Source organism: Netta rufina (genome assembly GCF_964035555.1).
Source record: "Netta rufina genome assembly, chromosome: 12".
Taxonomy (NCBI): domain Eukaryota; kingdom Metazoa; phylum Chordata; class Aves; order Anseriformes; family Anatidae; genus Netta; species Netta rufina.
Genome location: NC_140135.1, coordinates 7723233 through 7743142, shown reverse-complemented (window position 1 = coordinate 7743142; position 19910 = coordinate 7723233). Strand labels below are relative to the sequence as shown.

Here is a 19910-nt window from a genome sequence, read left to right as displayed (position 1 = left end):
GCGGCGGGCCGGGACGCTCCCGGCGCGGGGCGGCAGCACCATGGCCCGCCGGGGCCCCGCCGCGCCCCCCGCCCGCCCGCCTCGCTGAGGGGCGCCGCCGCCGCCGCCGCCGCCATGGGGTCCCGCCAGCCGCCGCCGGAGCCCCCGCTGGTGCTGCAGCAGCTGGCGGCGGGCGGCAGCCGGGCCCCCGAGTGGCGGGCGCTGCTGGGGCGGGCCGACGGGCTGGCGGCCGCCGGGAGGCTGCCCGAGGCGCTGCCGCTGTACCGCCTGGCGTCCCGGCACCGGCAACTGCGGGCCGAGCAGCTGGGGCGGCTGGTGGAGTGCCTGGCGCGGGGCGTGCGGCTGAGGGAAGGGCTGCCCGCCGCCGCCAGCGGCCCCCCGCAGCAGCAGCCCCGCGACTGGGAGGTGTTCGGCTGCCGCAAGTGCCAGGGCTTCCTCTTCGAGCCCGTGTCGCTGCCCTGCGGCCACACGTTCTGCAAAAAGTGCCTGGAGAGGGAGCGGCCGCCGCGGGCCCGCTGCGTGCTGTGCCGGGAGGAGGGCGGCGCGGCGGGCGGGCAGCTCCCGCGGGTCAATGTCATCCTCAGCAACCTGCTGGCCAAGTGGTTCCCCTGCCAAGTGAAGGCGTCGCAGCTCCGCCACGAAGGGAACCGCCTGTACGAGGAGAAGAAGCTGCAAGCCGCCCTGCAGAAGTACAACGAGGCGCTCAGCCTAGGTGAGGAAGGCGGAGGTGGAGGGGGGGGGAGCTGGGAGGCTCCGTCCCGCGGTGAAAGTGGGTCAGGAGAGCAGCGGTTGCATAAGCCGGGAGCCTGCGGTCCGGCCCCGTTGTGTAAGGAGCTGGGAGGGAAGGGGGGAGCCGGCTGCGGGGCTGCCCCGAGCCCCCCCCTGCGAGCCCCGAGTGCTGCCAGCAGCGGGTGCCGAGCTGCGAGCCCCCCGTGCCCTGCTGCGGCGGGGACAGGTGCCTGTGGGCAGCGCTCCTCTTCCCACCTCCAGCAGCGGCACGGAGGGAACCGCGCCCGCCCCTCGAAACTTTCACGCTTGCAATTTTGAAACTCCCGTCTACACAATAGCAGCCTTCCTCCTGCCACCCCAAATGTCTCCTGTAAGTTTCTGGTCCTCGGTCGGAGCCGGTGATTTTATTGTGCAAGTGTCTGGGCGCTTCTTTATGCAATGTTTCCTGCGGTTATGTAATGTGTAGCTGGCACTTGGGCTGGAGCTGCACGAAGAGGTTTCCATATTTCGTTTACTACACGGTTATTTAAAGACTGGGTATATTGTTTTTTTTTTTTATGCACAACTTGTGAGGAACAGCGTGTGCTTCAAAAATAAATTTGAAAAGAGTAAAGCTTATGTAACTACTTTTAAGTTAAGTTAATCAACCAATTTCTCTTATTTCCTACAGCCCCAAACGACCACTTACTATACAGCAACCGGTCCCAGATTAACTCTACTTTGAAAGCTTGTGAAGAGGCATTGCATGATGCAGAAACAGCATGCAGACTTCAGCCGTACTGGTTGAAAGTAAGTTCTGACTCCAGTTGCTTTTTATGCTGCTGTCCTGGATAGAAAACCATTGCCTTGGTCAGAGCTGAATCTGAGGCAAGCTTTGTCTTGTAATTTCTTGGACTCTTGTGGCTTACAGACATTGAACCATGGTATTCTTGAGCTTTCTGGGGTGAAAGAAGAGAGTGATAATCCTGGAGGATGAGCTAGCGCTGTTGTTTTTGACCTGCAGGCATCTCAAGTTCATGAACTGTCTCTAAAAACTGGATGTTGTGCTTATATCTTTATATAAGGAAGTAATCACTAGTTAGGAGATTAATGTAGGGGAAGTAGATTTCTCCAAGATCAGCTGGGCTCAGGTGCTGTGAGAATTATATCTGCCCGAGTTGGAGAATATCCCTATTCTGCCTGTAAGAGCTTGAAATGCAGGCGTTGGTGGTGTCAAGGTATAATAGACTGTTTTAGTGAATTATCCCTGCCTAACTTTCTCTGTCTGGAAAGATTTTCTATTGCTTCATCTTGCTTTTATTGCATTCTCACAACAAAATGAATGAAAGCTGCAACTGTGGATGTGTTGTGTTGCAGGGTCACTTAAGGAAAGGACAAGCATTAGCTAATCTGGGGAAAACAGAAGAAGCTTTAAGAGAGTTCCTATTCTGCCTTGCTCTAGATACTGGGAACAAGACTGCCAAGTCTGAGGCTCAGAAGGTAAGTTCCCTAAATCATCTGGAACTATGTTGTTTCCAGTGGCCTGTCATAGAAAAAGAGTTTTTATTCTTTCCCCTGCCCCTCTCTCATTACTGTGAAGGGCTGGGTGGAGGGATGTCCAGGCTGTTGTTCAAATTTTGGGCTTATGTGTATCCCTTTCTTGGAGGTAGGGAGGTAGTAAAATAAACATACTAGGCAGATACTATTTGGAAACAGTTATTCACAGTGCTAGCATCAGTAATCTTGAAGTAAATGTCAATTGTTAATAATCACCACCCACGGACTATTGTGATTCCCTATAATCAAACTAATGTTCTCTTTCCTAGCTTAGCAAGGTATTGCCAGTGAGAGTGCAAAAGGGGGGGAGTTGCTATTGAATGTTGTATCAGGCTGTTGACTGCTAGAACGCAACACGCAGCACCCCTCAAACTCCACTTGGGAGCAGCAGCTCTCTTCCTACTGCCGGTCGTGCTGTGCTGAGTATCGGTGTGTGAAGGAGGCGTGGAAGGAAGCAGTCAACAAAAGAGCTGTTTTTAAAATAGTTTTTAAAGGTTGCTAATAATTAACGCCAAAAAAGCAACAAAATAGGTCTGCGGTGAGCCTTTTTTCAGCAGCAGCTGAAGTTGATGTGGATTCCTAGAGATTTTGTAAAATTTGCTAGTACTACTTTGCCCACCACTTCAGAAATTAGTGTTTTGACAATCAATCATTTTCTGTTGTAGCTGAAAGGCTTAGCGTCACAGCAACAATAGCTTATGATAATAAAGAAGTAATACTTCTGTTTTCATTATACTGATTTTTCTTTCATGACAGTGTGCTCATGCTTTTTTCAGTGGCTGGTGGGTTGTGAACCTCTGGGCTGCTGACTGCTGTGACATGAAAAGCCTTTCAGAAGCACAGTAGCATTCTTGCAGTGAAGCACTGCTCATGAAATTAACTGAGGAAGTTATAACCTGGGTGGCTGCAGTGCAGCCAGATTTGTATCTCACTTTGTATATGGTTGAGACTTCCATTTCCTGTGATTTTTTTTCTCATTGTTATTTGTTTAGCTTTCTGGCTTGGTTGGACCTTTTTTTTTTTTTTTTTTTCTTGCCAGTGTTTCACCATGCAGTCTTTCACCATCATTGTATCATAACTTGTTTTTTCATAGTCATGCTGGGAGACTTCCTATGCACTAGAGCAAGAAGGGCAGGAATAAACAGATATGATTCTAAATTCAGACTCCAAAGAGCTTTATCTGAGACACCTGATTTCTGAGCAGTGGGGTTCTGAGAAAAATCTTGGCTGCTTGTGACTGAAAGAATTACTTGGGCACTCATCAGACACAGAGTTCATCCATGATGCAGTATTCTACTGGGTCATTTCCAAGGCTGTTTGCATAACAATGTCAAACTACTTCTTACCAAATTCTTTGGGTGTAACTGTGATGTTCTGCTTTTATTAACTGTCTGTCTGTGTTAGTTTTGACATAGCTTGATCCTTTGGAATCTTTTTTGGCTTTAAAAAGCCATCTTAGCTGCCATACAGCTTCCTCAGGCATCAACAGGATCACCTCTGTTGTATGTTGAAATTAGTTTTCAAAGTGTGCAAATTTTCCATTCATCTGTTTCTTTCATAATCATCTGATGAGCTGTGCTGTACGAGTGGCTACAAGTTGCAACTAGATACAGATTCATTTATTTTCTGATAGCAAATGAAGAGAGCATTTTTCTCCTGACTACACTTTTCTATTCTCACGAGTGAATAGAAATAGTTATAATTTACAGTATCAGAAACACTTAACTGAACTTGGATTGAGATAAGTGCTTTCTGTACTTAGTAAACTCAGTGAAATTTCTGATGTGCAGCAAAAAATAAAGATGTTAGTAATTCATGGTGAACTGCAGAAAAACAGGACACAGGTGTGTGTTTCACTTAGAGAATGGTTAGTAATGTATGGGCTTGTTTAACTCCAAAAATGTCTCCTCTGTTTGCTTGGCCTGTATTGCTTTAGCTTGTGCACTTTTTTCTCTTATCCTAGACTAAAGGGCTCTTTTAAACGGTTTTTAAAAAATCAAGGATGCTTGTCAGCTATTCCCTTACTTGCTTTTTCATTTAGAGCTTGCAAGGAAGGAACTAAGCAGTGAAGTATTCTGTTTTATATCACAGCTTCTACTTAGTTTGTTTTCACTCATCCCGGGAAATGCTCAGGAACACTTACCAGATATCCTGCAGCTGTTGTCACATCACTCTAGATTAAAGGGGAATCTCCTAAATTCAGTGGGATCTGGAGGCACCAGCCATAACCTACAAAGGTTGCTCAAGGTAAAGATCAAGTCTGATGTGTGGTTCTTAATTTTGCTGTGTGTTTTATGTTCACGTGGGGAAGCCTTCTCTCCTTTTCATCTCTGGGAGATGGAATGATGCGTTTTTTCAGACATATTGTGTTACAGAACATACAAAAAACAATGTGGGCCTACTGAAGTCTTACTGACTTCTTCTGTTTCTTTAATTGAAGCCCTCTGTTGTTCTTACAAATTTTATGTAAGAATTGAGTGGGTACTATTGCTGCCTTTAGCTCTTCTGAGTAGCTGGTAGTAGAAAAGAGCCTCTGAAGTACGGATTGAGATACCCTCAAGGGCCTTGAAATACTCAAATACAGGGTTTTAGCTTGAACCGTAACTGATGTGTCAGCAACAAAGTCATCCTGTGTTCAGTTTCTATAAGCTGACTAGAGATTATTGTAGAGCCACATAATTTATATTAGTGAGACCATAACTTGGTTTTCATAGCCAGAGTTTTGTGAAAAGCTGTAGAGGTTTAAATTCACAGGTTTGGGTAAGGACCCCTTCTGCTTCATTAAGACCTGAACTTTGAGAATAGGATCTGCATATGCTGTACATGTAGAAGAAAACTTGACTAGTCCCTACAAACAAAAATGGTAGGTTTTGCATTGCCTTGTTGAGACTGTTAAGAATAATCAGTGACCTTGCGTTCTGGAAAGGCTTTTAGGATACTCTGAAAAGAAATCCCTTCATACAAGCCTGTCATGAAGTAAGTCATTTGAGGGACAGTTCACTCATCTTTCTACATGTTAAACACCATCCTGATCACAATTCACAGTATCTGCTTTCAGGCTCATCTGGAGAATTGGTGTGACAAGCTGATAGGTGAAGTCCTATGGAATGGCTGCTCACAGGTTGTTCTGTAGCCATAACAGGATAGAGAATGGTTGTTTTATCCTTTGCAAAAGAAGTCTCTCTCTGAAGGAAGCTGTGCATTTTTTTCCTGTTTTAAATTGCATGTTTATACAGCTTCCTTAGAATGAAACTCACATTGTTTTGGTTGTTTTGATGGTTAATACCATCCTTATGATAGAAACAATATGTATTTTTCCTTGGGTTAAGCGATAACAATGTATTTAACCTGACATTTAGCCAGATCTCTGCTTGAATTTCATGGCCAAACTATAAAGCCACGCACAAAGGCTGAATATACTCGATGATACTGGGGGAGGGAGGGGAGGATAGTTTGCAGTTATTTTTCATTGAAATCAAGCCCTGACAGAGTAATTCTCAAACTGCTGTTCCTTGACTGACAAAGTCCTTCCTGGTGATTCACAATATTAAAGACTTATGACATGTTTGATTTTTTTTTTCCTTACCAAGTTGATGGAAGATTGATGTTCTAATGTCAATCCTCTCTTTACACAGGTAAACGTGGAACAGAAAAAGGGTTTTCCTATTCAAGAGGAACCAGATGTAACTACTTCTGGCAGCTTGAGGAAATCCATACAAATCACAGAGAGTAAAAAGGACTGCTTAGAGGAGGAGAACAAACTCGCCTCCATTGCAGAGTCTGCCTTTCTCATTTCTGATAAGCGCAGCCTCCTAAAAAGGAAGGGCTGCTCGGAGGAGGTGAGAAATGCTGAGGTGCCCTGCAAGCTCATGAAGAAAGGTATGTTGAATTGCACACAGGATAAGTTCCATGACATGCAATCAGAGTTTTTGCTCACACAAAATTTAAGAGGGTCCAAATTACACTTTGATTTTTATAGTTTAATCAGGGCATGATGTGGAACCTTCCATGTTAAAAAAAAAAAAAAAAAAAAAAAAAATGTTAGTCTAAAAGGTAGCTAAGAATGTTGAGTCAATTGCTCGTTTATCAGCAGAGCTCTGAATCTTTTAAGGAACATTGTTACATGTACTTCTGGCACTTTCCGTATCAATTAAAAATAATAAAGAAAATTATGCTTAAGCATTAATTCCGTTTGTTTTTGACATCTGAGGTCTAGCCCCTTTTTTCGCAGTGTGGGATGTAGAGTAGAATGACAGCAAAACTTGTCCCACTTAAGGCTTCCAGCAAAATATATTTTGATGTTGTTAATGCAAGCCTAAATTCAACCCTCTGTAAGCTGGCATAATGTCACCAAAATTAAGGGGAGGTGTGTTTATTTGTGTCAAAGCTGAGTTTGATGCTTTGTGTAGAAATTACTGTAATGATGCTCAATGGTTCAGTAACTTCCAAGTAAATACAATGCATGTTTAAATATCAGATGCTGGTTGTAGATGTACAGCTGCAGGTTATGCTTACGTATCAGTGTCCAATCATACTGTAATATGTTTTTTATTGTTAGATGCGGTTGATACGAAAGGAAATGGCACTGGGCAACACACTCCATTTGAATCTGTGGATCCATCAGATCTGGACTGCTCCCTGTGTATGAGGTATCCATTATTTCCTTGTGGATGTCATTAGCTTTGAAACTGGATCTCTTTTCCATTTTCAGTCTAGAGATTTTCTAGCTTACTTGTAGTTTTCCCTCTGACTTGAAACCAACCTTTATTATAATTATTATTCCATTAATGCATTTCTAGATCTTTGGTTTTGAGCACTGTGATGAATAGGTACTTCCAGTCTGCCCCAGATTAATGACTGGGAAGGACATGTGAGGTCACTGAAGGGTTACACACGTTAGTGGAGGTGTCTGAAAGATTTCTTCTCACTAGTTACACCCACCCACTGACCCAGTGCACTTGACCACAGTTCATCCTCTGGAATTTACAGAGCCATATATAATGTTTATATAATACACAAAATAACTATTAAGTATTACCAATATAGCAAGCTTGTATTTAAATTAGTGTTTTTGCTATGACAATAGGAGGGTCTTGCAAGCAATCAAGTATGTTTTTTTTTCCTCTATTGCTTAACAGATGCACTGAATTCCTTAGTTTACAAAGTCTATCACTGTACTGCTTTGATCTCTTCTCTCAGTTAATTAACAGATTTTTTCTTAAGGACAGCAATGACTTTGATTTTAGAAAACAAAACAACAACAAAAAATTGTCAAGCACATGTTTTACTGCTTGCTTTGTTTAAAAAGAAATGAGATTTTGTTACTGACTTTGAAAGAAACACTGGGAAGATGTGTTTCACAGGAGTCTTGATCTCTGCATTAAGGCATTGCTTACATTTATCTTTTTAATTACTCAGATTTATCAACAAAGTATGTTAAGGTTTGTCTTGCACAAAAATTCCAATTATTGAATATCAGATATAAAAAAAAAAAAATCCATGAAGAGGCTTTTTTTTTTTTCTGAAGGTCTGTGACTGGAGAAATGAGGATTTTCTTTGCTTTGTTATATGCTGGTAGGGGGGAGTGCTTCAATTTATTTCAAAGAAACTGAAACCTTTGAGGGAACAACTGCTAAAACTTGCTTCTGCTTGGAATAAATCAGATCTGTCCCTTCTACCTGCAACTGCCTACAGCTAAATACACGCTCCAAAATTTTACACAACTGTAAGAACACTTGATACTGCTAAAAACCAAACTTTCCTCTAACAGAAAGCCACACAGTTGGTCTTATCTGGCTTTAATGAGTTTATGATTATGTCCACAAATAATTATTCAGTGCTTTTAATGAAATTAATTAGTGCTACTTTCTCATCCTCTGTTAATCAGAAACAGACTAAAATACATTCTTAAATGAATTTAGCTTGAGGATTGCTGGTTCTGTGACAGTACAGGCATGTTTGTTAGTGCTGATCGTATAATTGCAATCACAAATGCAGGCCTTGCATCTAGAAGGATGTCAGCCTTGTAACACCGCAATAATGAAGGCCTGTGCTAAGGGAAGCTGTCACAAGATCTTTTTCATGTTATTAATGCAGGTTGATCATAATTATTTCCTGCTGTGTTTGTCAGATGTATTTTAGGGATTTGGATCCTGAGATACTTTGGACTAATTACCTAGTAACCTACTGACCTATTCACAATTAACTGCAGGAGCTGTTATTAGCTTATTTGTCTGGTAGGGTGGCCAAAACGTTATTGATCTACATTCACTCCAGCAGCAAGGAGGAAAAAAAGTAAAGCTCAAAGCAACGTGTTGGTGAGAAATGAGGGAGCATTACTCAGCAGGCGTGAATACTCATTTTCTGCTGTTACAGTAGCTTAAAATGATGTCACAAGAAGTCTTTTTTGTATAGTGCTGCTTTCTGCAAGTCACAACACTTGGTCCAGGTCCCTCAGTCACTGGGGAAAAAGCTGCTGCTGGCTACAGTGAGCCAGAGCAGGATCGTGCATTTTAACAGGAATTTCTTGCATTTATGCTAACACTTCAAGTAGTCACTACGAAATAATTGCATATGCAAACCAGTTCTTACTGAAGCATAATGTAGATTTTGGTATTTTACGTAATTCAGGGCAATAAGGTAAGGCAGTGAGGTTTCTGTTCATGAAACAAACAAGTAATAAGGATTTTCAATGACACAGTCAAGTTGCAATAATAGGTGCGGCATTTTAGATGCTTCTTCATATGTTCCCTTGCTTAAATGTCAATATTTATAGTAACTAAGGACATTTAATAAAATGGCAATGGCAATCTTGTGAAGAGCCAATTATGCTCCTAAGTACACTCATCTTGTTCAAGATATTAATAAGTGTGGGTTTACATGTTTATACTTTCCACAAGTAAAATAGAACTTAGTTTGCAGCTTTGATAAACTTGATAAACTAAAATTAGGCTAGTATTTGAGCCCCTAAAATGATTACGCAGTATGCTGTGAAGCGTATCATATGCCAAGCAATTTAATTTATAGCTTTGAAGATTTTGTATTTAAAAAATAAAGTTATTTAGATTTAGTAGGATTATTTAAATGATCAACATCTCTCTATGGTACTTACTTGCAAGGAAACATCACTTTACAATATCACATAGTTATAATAAGCCAAAAATATTTTCTACATGAAAATAAGTGTCCCAGGGGTGCTTGAAATGGGTAAAGGTTAGATATGAAGATACTTTAAAGTCCTGGCCTTATATAATTAAATATTTTTCTAGATGAAACATGAATTTAATATCATTGCTTTTCCAGAAAAACAGTCATTTGAAGGTTTAAAAACTGTCTATTCCAACAAAACTGCTTTCTCAGTCCAGGTTTGTAATAATACATTTCATTGTAATGATTTGTGGGCTATTACTGCAAATAGTTGTTTTGGGTAGACCGAAGCACATACAAGTAATCACATGATTTCCACACTAATAGTTGTATAAGCATTGCTCAGTTTCATCAGAAAAAGTTAGATGGTCCAACTTCTGCTTCTATTTATTGCTTGTGTTGAATATAATGAAGGCCTGGCCTATCTGAACTTAAAGACAGTATTTCTCCCTCACATTCACCAAAATTTGAGTTCATGGGCTGCCTTTTCCACGTTGGGTGACAATAATTAAGTCTGTAAGCTGAATAAAGACAGAAGTTGGATGAAGACATGAATGAAAAGCAAGGAACAGTTTTATCCCTGGAGTAGTCAGTAGCTAAATTAGTGGATTAATGCAAAGCTTTTCGGTAAAAGCTTTTTCTTTTGTTTTGGTACACGATATTGTTGTCTTTTTGTCTTTTGGATTTTCCAATCCAGGCTCTTCTATGAACCTGTCACTACACCTTGTGGACACACCTTCTGCCTCAAATGTCTTGAGAGATGCCTGGATCACAACCCAAAATGTCCCCTGTGCAAAGAAGGGCTCTCAGAGGTAATGATGGTTGGATGTTGTCAGTACAAATTCAAGGGCGCAGGACAGGATCAAGTAGCACCTTCAGGAATCTTCCAAACTCAAAAGTAATATTGCTTAACTGAAGAAAAAGGTGACTTCTGAAATGCCCTTGTAATTCTTGTGACTTAGAGCTTGGATAATCTCCATTGTTGAAACCTTACAACCAGGCCTGTACTTGGGAAATCTGGGAGGGAAGGCAGGTCACCTGCAGATTGTCTTAAATAACATCCCTAACGTAGGGAATAGTTTGATAAACTACTCTTCAGTGGCAGTGCAACCTTAAGATTGTTTTGATGCACAATAGACACAGAAAAACGGAACAAACAGATGACTGCCTTAGCATAGGCCACGCACACTTTGAAATGCTAGACAATATAATGGCTTCTGTGTCTCTTGGTTTTGTTTTTTACTGCAGTGCTTGGCTATGAGGAAATACTGTAAAACAGTACTAATGGAGGAGTTAATAGCTAGATATCTTCCAGAGGAACTCACTGAAAGAAGAAAGATCTATGAAGAGGAAATAGCAGAGCTTTCCAAGTATGTAAACCATGTATTTAAAACTTGGTGTTTAATACTACTGCTGTTAGCTAACAAATGCTTCCTGCTGCGGGGGAACGCAAACTAAGATGCTGACAAAAGAGCTTCTTCCTTGGTATCAGTGATTCAAAGAGAACAGGGCCCAGGTGAAATTGTGCTTTGAGTAAGCATAAGGACTGGACACTGTGCTAAACAATAAGAAGAAGAAATCCGGGATGTTACTTTATAAACAAGTTATAAAGCAATGTAGCTGCTTTCAGTAGCCCTCTGTGAAAGCCACAGAGCAAGACAATAAGTGGAAGTAGTCTTACAGGCTGGGGGGCAGAAATTACTGGGTAGGGAAGAAGTGGGATTAAGGAAAATCTATAAAGAGAATAGCAGAGATGCTTTAATGCTCTCACGAGCAAAACCAGACAGCATAACTAAAAACTTTCTTGCTAATAAGTGGTGTATCAGTTTCCACAGTAACTAGTCAGATAATCAATTTAAAGAGAAACAGTTTTAGCTTTTACTTACTACACTAATAATACTCTAAATTTAAACTTCTATTTACAGATATAATAATTTTAAAGAATGTTCTTGTATAAAATGTATGGATTTTATACCTTGTGAGTGTTCTGGTTAAGTTTCCTATCTGGTGTCTTTTTTTTTTTCTTTTTTTTTTTTTTTTTTTTTTTTACAGCCTAAATAAGAATGTTCCTATATTTGTCTGCACAATGGCTTATCCTACAGTCCCGTGCCCTCTGCACATATTTGAGCCATGTTACCGCCTGATGATTCGAAGGTGCATGGAGACTGGCACCAAACAATTTGGGATGTGCATCAGTGACCCTGTGAAGGGGTGAGTGAGCAGCATGCTTGGACCATCTGATCTACCCCACTTAGTTTGGAGCAAGGCCTTTGGAGAGAGGTGCAGAAAGGTCCATCACTATAAACATATGTGATAGTTCTCTAGTAGAGAGACCTTCTACCTAATCATGCCAGTTAAAGACACTGAAAAGACTGAAGTTTCTCTTTTGAGCAGTTGGATTCTGACTATGACTGCCCATCTGTCTTGAAACACACAGAGCTAGTGCATTTTATACAAAGTTGAACTGCAGACCTCTTAAAAATATGTGGAAAGGAAGCATATTTTCAACTGTTTTAAAATCTGTCTAATGCTTTGCCACAAGAAATCAAATTTAAATGGCAGTAAGGTAAGGTGTTCTTTAAATTAGGAAAATAGCTAAGCTATTGGGCTACAGTTCTAAATACACTGGAGGCTGTAGAGGTAGAGCAGGACTTTTGTAAGGACTGGCTGAGCATTTACATTGAACCTTTTACAGTCAGTCTTATTGGCCTTGACCTTGATGTCTGTCTCTGTATATAGCTCTTTCCTTTTGTTTTGAGGGATACCTACAAGGTATGACATACACAAAATGCATGCCTACAAAATCTGCTGAAAATGTGGAAGTTTTTCATGTATAGATTTCATAGCCCTTCCATAATTATTCTGAATTGCATTTGTTCTTTTGTCTTGATTGAAAACACTAGAGTTATGGAGAAAGCATGCTTCTGGGCTGTGTAATTTTCAATTTCATAAGCAATTCCTTGTATTCTGAAGCATACAGTTAGTGTTAATCAGATCAGACAGCCTGAATATTCTTGATAGTTTTGAAAACAATTGTTGAATAATTTGAGCTATAGCAGGTCAGTACTGTGAACAATGGGAATTAGCTGACACTAGTAAGTACCTTTGTGGTAGGGACTGGCTGTATGGCAGTTCTGTGGAACTAAGGGTAGAGAGAGTAAGACTTGTTTACTTGCTTTTGTTCTGATTTAAATAGGTTTGCAGACTATGGCTGCATTCTGGAGATAAGAAACGTTGAATTCTTTGCTGATGGTCGCTCCGTTGTAGACAGCATTGGCAAGAGGAGATTTAAGGTGATACAGCACAGCCAGCGCGATGGCTATAATACAGCAGATATTGAGTACATTGAGGATCAAAAGGTGAATCCAAAAGATTTCATTTAAACTGTATAATACCTAAAATTCAAAGCAAATATATCACGCAAACTTCTGTTTTGTGGAACAGTTACTGTTAAATTAAACTGGTATTTACTGACCGCTCATGGTTAAAGATATGAAATATGAGTTACCACGAGTACACGCACACACTGCCCATATGCTGAAGAATGTTCTCCCTAGAGTATTTTAGAAACTAAGTGAATCCAGGATGAGATCTTCCCACTCTTCTAGACAGAGTAACTGCAGTTGATAAAGGTGGTGGGGTAGGGGCGAGTTGCCTGTTTGCTCTGAAGCTAATTAGAAAACTTCTCTTCAGGTAAGAGGGAGCAGGGTTGGCTCTACTACACCTTCAGAATGATTTACATCAATTATTTAAAAAAAAAAAAAAAAAAGCAAAGTATTCTGGCTGATATAAGCTTTTGTTTTAAGTGGGAAGATAAAATTACTGTTTTGAGGAGGTGATAAATAAACTTTAACTATTTTCATAATCTCTTATTGTGTTGTAGGATGCTTATGAAAAGATATTTTCATATAACAATCCAGAAGTGTTTATTCTCCAAATTAGAGTCCTTGGTTTAGAAACATTATAAGAATGTGAAGTAATTGATAAATGAGTTTGCTTTTAGGGGGAAAAAATCACACCTTTCATGATTCATACTGGAATTCTCTTGGCATTCTTTGCTCTTTTCTCCTACCCACCCCAGAAAACCCTAAAGTAATGATTTGCCTTCCCTAACAGCAAACTGAACAGTAACCTTCCCCTTCTCTTTACTCACTTCAGGTGCAAGGACAAGACTATGCTGCATTACTTGTCCTCCACGATTCTGTCTATGATCTGGCATATACGTGGTTTAACTCGCTCAAGCAGGCACTCAAAAGTCGAATTCTCAGTCATTTTGGTCCGATGCCAGCTAAGGATCCTGACCCACAGGTACCCAGAATCCATGGCTTATGTAACTTCTAGAGACAGAAATAGCAAGGATAACTGATAAGCTGTGAAGCATCGTCTTTTATGATGAAAATAAGAATGCTCTGTATTTATCCTGCATAAGCAAAGTATCTGGATTATGTTGCTGTGTACCAGTAGTAGCACTACTGTAAACAGAAAGCTCATATTTAATGTTGGTAACTTAACCTACATTATTAATCCCAGGACACTTAAATGTCTTTTTGCCTACTCTACTTTGCAAATTAGAAGTGTAAGAGAAAGCAGGGGAGGAAACTTGTTACTCTTGCTAAAGGACTGCAAATAATAGGGATCCTAAAATAACAGAATATAACAACAAAAGTAAAATATGAAGTGCCAGGTATAAAATAATAAAATATGAAGGAGGCAGGTATCCCAAAGGACTGGATCAATAATTAACAAGAGGGAAAAAAAAAAAAGGACCAACCTATAAACTGTTGCTAAAAATAGTAATGCATCTCACTTCTACATTCAACATCCCATTTTTAGGAAAGGTGCAACTTGGCTGTAACTTCTGTTTCAAGCCAACTAGTAATCCCAAGCCATTAGGCTGGCAATGACATAACCTGCTTGCTAGACGCTGTGTTTTCAAAGAAAAATGTTCAAAACCAAGACCATACCACATACATGTTTCCTAATTTCTGTTTTGTTCCCCTTGCTGCAGGCTAATCCTAATGGGCCAGCATGGTGCTGGTGGGTCCTAGCTGTCCTTCCACTTGAGAACAGAGCTCAGCTCCCTTTCCTTGCCATGAAATCCCTTAAAGACCGCTTGAATGGCATCAGACGTGTCCTTACATTCATGTCTCGTACAAGATCACGGTGATGGTGAGGAGAGCTGTGAAGTCTCCCACAGTACTTGACTGTAGAGTATTTCTTGTAACTTCATCTAACTGCAATAATGTCTTACAGATTTAAGTGTCAGGATGTTTCAAGCCTGAATTTCAAAGAAAATGAGTTATAAAGATCAAGGGATGTTTATGGATACTTCAGTAGTTTCCATTTGGAACTCTGAGATGATTATTCAATCACTGCACTGCTAAATTAATAACAAATGTGATAGAACAAAAAGTGATCTTGTTTGCCATAAACCTTTTAAAAAGCTTAAGAGGTTTTTAATTTATTTTTATTTTTATTTTTTGTAGTGGATAAAGGATAAACTGCAGCTTAATGTGAAGCAGAATTAATAATGTTTATGCATTATTTCAGTGAACTGCTAAGTCTTTTCCAATGGTTCAGGTTTTATATAGCATTGTGTATAATAATGTTCACAACTTCCGTTTGATAATTTATTTTTGCACTATGATTTTTTTGTTTCAAAGTGTGTATTATTTATGTGTTCATTCTCTAAAGGAACGTAAGCTGCTCTATTTATTTAGTGTTTTTACCCTGTATGTACAACTGGGGGGAAAATTATGATTCTGGCAGTGCACAAAAAACTGCTTTGATCATTTTTCAGATACTTGTGTTCAAGTACTTTGAATGTTTTTCTACTTGTCCCCAGTTCTACTGTAGCCGAAGGTTTTTTTCTCCTGAAACAGCCTGCCATGAAGTCTTTGTATACACAGATTCTGAGATAATTCATGCACAGTTGTTGGAGCTTGATCCTATGCTTGCAGCTAGGTCCCTGATATCACAAAGCAGTCAAGGACATACTTAACATTAAGCATGAGTGTGTAAGTGCTTTACTAAATCAAGGCATTGATCAGCTGATGGCAGTGGAAATTGGGTGACAGAAGGTTCCATCCCCTAATGTTGCACAGAATGGGGAATAACTTAGTTGAATTTACATCTGAACCCTTCTTTGCAAGAAAGGATGATGGCTACAAACAACTGCTAAAGAGTTAGCCACACTCAGTGGCTACTCCTAAAAATGAAACTGGAAGGATTGGTATCATTTCATTGTAGGATATGACACATCTTTTTTACAAATACTCTTGTTACTGTTGAGATAAGCTTTATTTTTTTCTAAGTGTTTGGGACTTGGTTTTGGAGTGTGTATGTGGGTGGAGGGAGGGTTAATTTGAACCACAGGACTCAGAGGGCAGTTTGTATCACGTGAGAAGGAAAATGTAATAAATGCTATTTATTTATTTCACCCCAATCTTCAGGTTTCTGTTAGCTTCAAATCTCTACCCAGCCACTGCATTTCTCTTAACAGAGATTGGCCAGTGTTGTTAAATAGTAGCTTAACTTAACCCCTAAGGAAAACAAGTGCATTTTTGGGTGATCACTTCTAGCTGTAAAGCAGGTAAAAACAGGGCAAAAATGAGAATTGCAGTAACTTAGGTGTTTTGTTTTGTTCTTTTGTTGTTGCTTTAATCAACAGTTGGTATATTTTGGCTTTCTTGATTTCTGCCTACCACTTTCTGGGACTGATCTTACTTCAGTGGGGCTCACTTTGACTTTCATTGATTTCAGTGTGAGCAGAACAGGGCCTTTTATTCCTAGTTACTGTTTTCAGTGGCAAAAAGAAACAAAACAAAACCCTGAAACTGTTGTGGAATGCTACGAATTTCCTTATTTTATCCCACAATAGCACCAATTGCCATTCCATGCCTTTATGGAAAAACGCAGTAGAATTTAATGTTTGTGTTTTCCCCGTCATTATTTCATCAGAAATATCTGTTAAGAGTAATTTCTGTACTGTTAACTTTCCATAAAATTATTTTGTCCCCCCTCTTGTTAAATTCTATAGGACTTTTCCATAAGGGTACCAAAGAAAGAATGGAAGACAAACGCATTTCAGCCTTGTGATGCAAATGGAAGATGTATTCTGTGTTTGCATTTAGCTACTCTAGAAATGCTACAACTTGTTTCCATACTGCTAGATTGCTGCACTTCTGACGTCTTCTGTAGGTGGTACTTTACATGCTTCTCTGTGAACAATGTATAGAAATACATACATGTTCTGAACAATAACAAGTGTATGGTGGCTGAGACCTGCTATAGCATTTGTCTTCGTGAGTCAAAGTGACTCCTACTTGTTTGGAAATGAAGCTGCATTAAATATAATTCTTCCTTAAACTATTATGTATTAATGCATAACAAGGAGCCCACGTTGCTCCCAAAGAAATAAGCTGGCACTTAGTTCCTCATATCTGTGAGAAAAGGACCTTAAATATCTATTTTACTGTTTTCTCACCGATCTTACTGTTTTTTTCCTGCACGCTACATCTTCTGCATACTCATATTCTGCTTATTTTATTAATTCAGAAATTGCCAAGGAAAGGATCCTTGATTTTATAAGCAAATATTGTCTGTCTTTACTAGATTTCAGTACAGCTGTCAATTCTCTAATTAGAAATTTGCGTATAGATGCACTGCATTGTGAACACCCAGTGTATTTGGTGCAGCCTGGAAACACTGGAAATACTGCATACGATGCATACAGTTGACCTGCATATGGACAACAGATCAAGTACATCAAGGAAGTTCATCAGTACATGTACAGTACCGTTCTGTCTGGGACTGCTCTGTGACCACACATCCTAGATTAATGGGTAGTCTGCAAATTCCCTCAGAGGTTTAAAAAAAAAAAAAAAAAAAGGAAAATGTGAGAAACAAGTTTCCTAGAGAACACAAAGCTGTCCAGTAAAAGCTGGACAAGGAGTAGCCTCACTCTTCAGTGAGTTCAGATGGTTGTGTAAGTAATGAGGTTTAAAAAAATCTTTAGTTATGCCACAGTATGGGTGACTTTTTCAGTTGTAGTAATCAGTACAAGGATGTAACTTCAACATTTATTACATGCATATGTAAACAGATGATCAGATTTTAAAATACCTTCTCTTCAATAATAGAAATTGCATTGATCAAATTTAATGGGGGAATATTTTATTTATGCTTCTTACTATGTTCTAGGTATTTACTTTGTCTCAACCACTCTTTTTTTTTTTTTTAAAAAGCACTTCGTAAAGTTACTTTTCCTCTGTGGCTAGAAGTATTGATTATTTTTTGTTGTGAGGTCATAAGTAATGCAAAGGCTTCTTCCTAGTCCTTCAGAGAAGGTATCTTCCCCTGACCCTTGATTAGTGAGTTGGGTTTACTACAACCAACAAAAGTTCTTCAATTCACATAGAAAATTGATGAGTCCCCCTTTTTAAAAAAAAATAAAAAATCTGATGGAGAGGAAAGCCACTAGTAGAACAAACTAAGTGCCAGTCTCCTCATGAATATCATGGTATACCATTCAAACACCTGGAGACTGTGAAAGCTTCAGATTTGCATTTGAAAGAGAGAGTTGTGTTCATCTGAAATCTTTTCACCCTTCCATAGATGAAGTATTTAACAAAACAGATTAAAATAAGTAATCAAGGCTGGCTGTATCACCTTTCCCAATATCTGTACATACAGATAGCTTCTAAATAAAAACAGATGACTTGAGGGGGAAGAAATTACAGTCATTTTTCATTCCCATACATAGACAAACTTCTAACATTTATAGTGAATTATGTTGCTTTGTGTAGTAATAACTTATGGGGAATTGCTTCTATCAAAATAGCTATTATCTTGGCTTGCGTAACTGTGGAAAGTAAACTGGAGGCAGGACTGGATTAGTCAGGAAAAACATCAACTCTGACAGTGAACTCGCACAGTTATAGAAAGTAGTTTGGTAGTATTAATAACATGATAAAATGGTGTATCACCTGTGTGTTAGACCATTATCATGCTAAATCTAATTGACATTCTAGTGTTAATTGTAAAAAAAAATTTTCATATATTTTCTCTTCCATTGGCTTGTAGCAATAACAGATAGAAGCTGTCATACTGAATGGCTGACCTAGTGCTTGGCCTATGCTTCCGTCCTGTATGACTGCTTGCAACCAGAACACCTGAACCATGGATTTCTTAATCCAAAGATTATTTTAATTAATAATAAAAAAAAAAAGTCGGGGATTTGGATGTAGCAGGTCTGGCTTAGTTTGAGCTGTAGAAAAAGCTTTGTAAAATTAAGTCTTGTTTTAGATGTTTTTTTTAATGATTTCTGGTTGGTGCTGAAGTTTTACTGGTGTTTAAACTAGTGACAGACAGTTGTACTTAAACACAGTGTTTAGAAATGGAGGACATGTTCACGAACTTATTTAAAAACAAATGTAAATTAACTACAGGGTTTTTGATGCATCAAAACCCCACTAGAACTGTATGCTTTCTGGGTAGTGCTCTCCAGTCCCCTGAGTTCTTCATTAGCTGAAGGCTAAGCAGGGGTTGAGGTCAGTTATTTTGTCTACTTCACATCCTAGCCTGTAACTGATACAGCAAATAGTTTAAGATCTGATCTGGAGTTTACTCCAAAGCCCAGTAAATCAATGAAAGTCTTAGAGCTACAAAAAGGTGATAGTTACTATAGCACAGTCACTGTTCTGAAACATTTTGCTAAGTAAATATTGTCTGGGTACAAACTGAACTGCCTAGTCAGGATTAAAATGAGGGATAATACTTAAGAAAAACTGAACTAGTACATTGACTTCCTCATCCAGGTGTCATGTGAAGTGCTTACTAATGATGGAGTTTCATAAGGTCTAAAGTAACCCTCACATAGAAGTGCCTGTATTCTGTTATTGCCATTCTTGATCTTTTTAAGAGAGTCATAGCCATATATTTTATAAATATACACATATGCACCTTTAAATCTTTAAATTTGCAGAACAAAGGTTTACAGAGCAGAAGTGTAGCAAAAACAATGTAATAGCTTCTATAATTCCCTGGTGAGGGATGGGAGAAGTACAAAAATGAGGAGGAAGAGACTCTGTGTAAGATGTCTTAATTTGGCACCATATACTTGTCCAATTTAATTCCATCAAGCTATGTGGTTACAAGAGTGCCAGAAATATATCTATCAAGCCATTTTAAATAAGTTCTTTGTGGACTTGTATATTCCATTTGTTTGTAAAACATCCTTTTGTGCACTGTAATGAACTTGAACTGAAACTTAAGTTATTATGCTCATATCACTGAACAGAGTACTGTTCAGCTACCTCTACATAAGGTTGAAGTACTTCGTTTTTTTCCAGATTTGTTCACATTGTCATATAAAATATATTTTTTAAAAATCATAGTCCAAAGAACCTGTATGTGTCTGTAGATGTACGTATAACTACCTTGTACCAACAAAGTCTGTGTGGAGAGTTGTTTGCTAATTAAACTTTTTGTGTTCTTTA

The 19910-nt window shown here is 39.3% G+C and overlaps 1 protein-coding gene across 3 annotated transcripts; it reads left to right on the top strand.

Moving 5' to 3' along the window:
* Positions 1 to 40: 40 nt before the first annotated feature.
* On the top strand, positions 41 to 19910 carry LONRF3 (LON peptidase N-terminal domain and ring finger 3). Of its 3 annotated transcripts, XM_084294208.1 has the most exons (13): positions 41 to 712; positions 1400 to 1518; positions 2086 to 2208; positions 4357 to 4512; positions 5901 to 6144; positions 6824 to 6914; positions 10109 to 10223; positions 10660 to 10781; positions 11464 to 11622; positions 12608 to 12770; positions 13570 to 13719; positions 14420 to 14580; positions 16451 to 19910. In XM_084294208.1, exons 1-12 carry the CDS (start codon positions 115 to 117, stop codon positions 14576 to 14578), a joined length of 2199 nt encoding a protein of 732 aa, XP_084150334.1. In that variant the 5' UTR covers positions 41 to 114; the 3' UTR covers positions 14579 to 14580; positions 16451 to 19910. The 3 variants fall into 3 exon arrangements, with proteins under 3 accessions (XP_084150334.1, XP_084150333.1, XP_084150335.1); XM_084294207.1 differs by having other exon boundaries at positions 14420 to 19910; XM_084294209.1 differs by lacking the exon at positions 4357 to 4512 and having other exon boundaries at positions 14420 to 19910.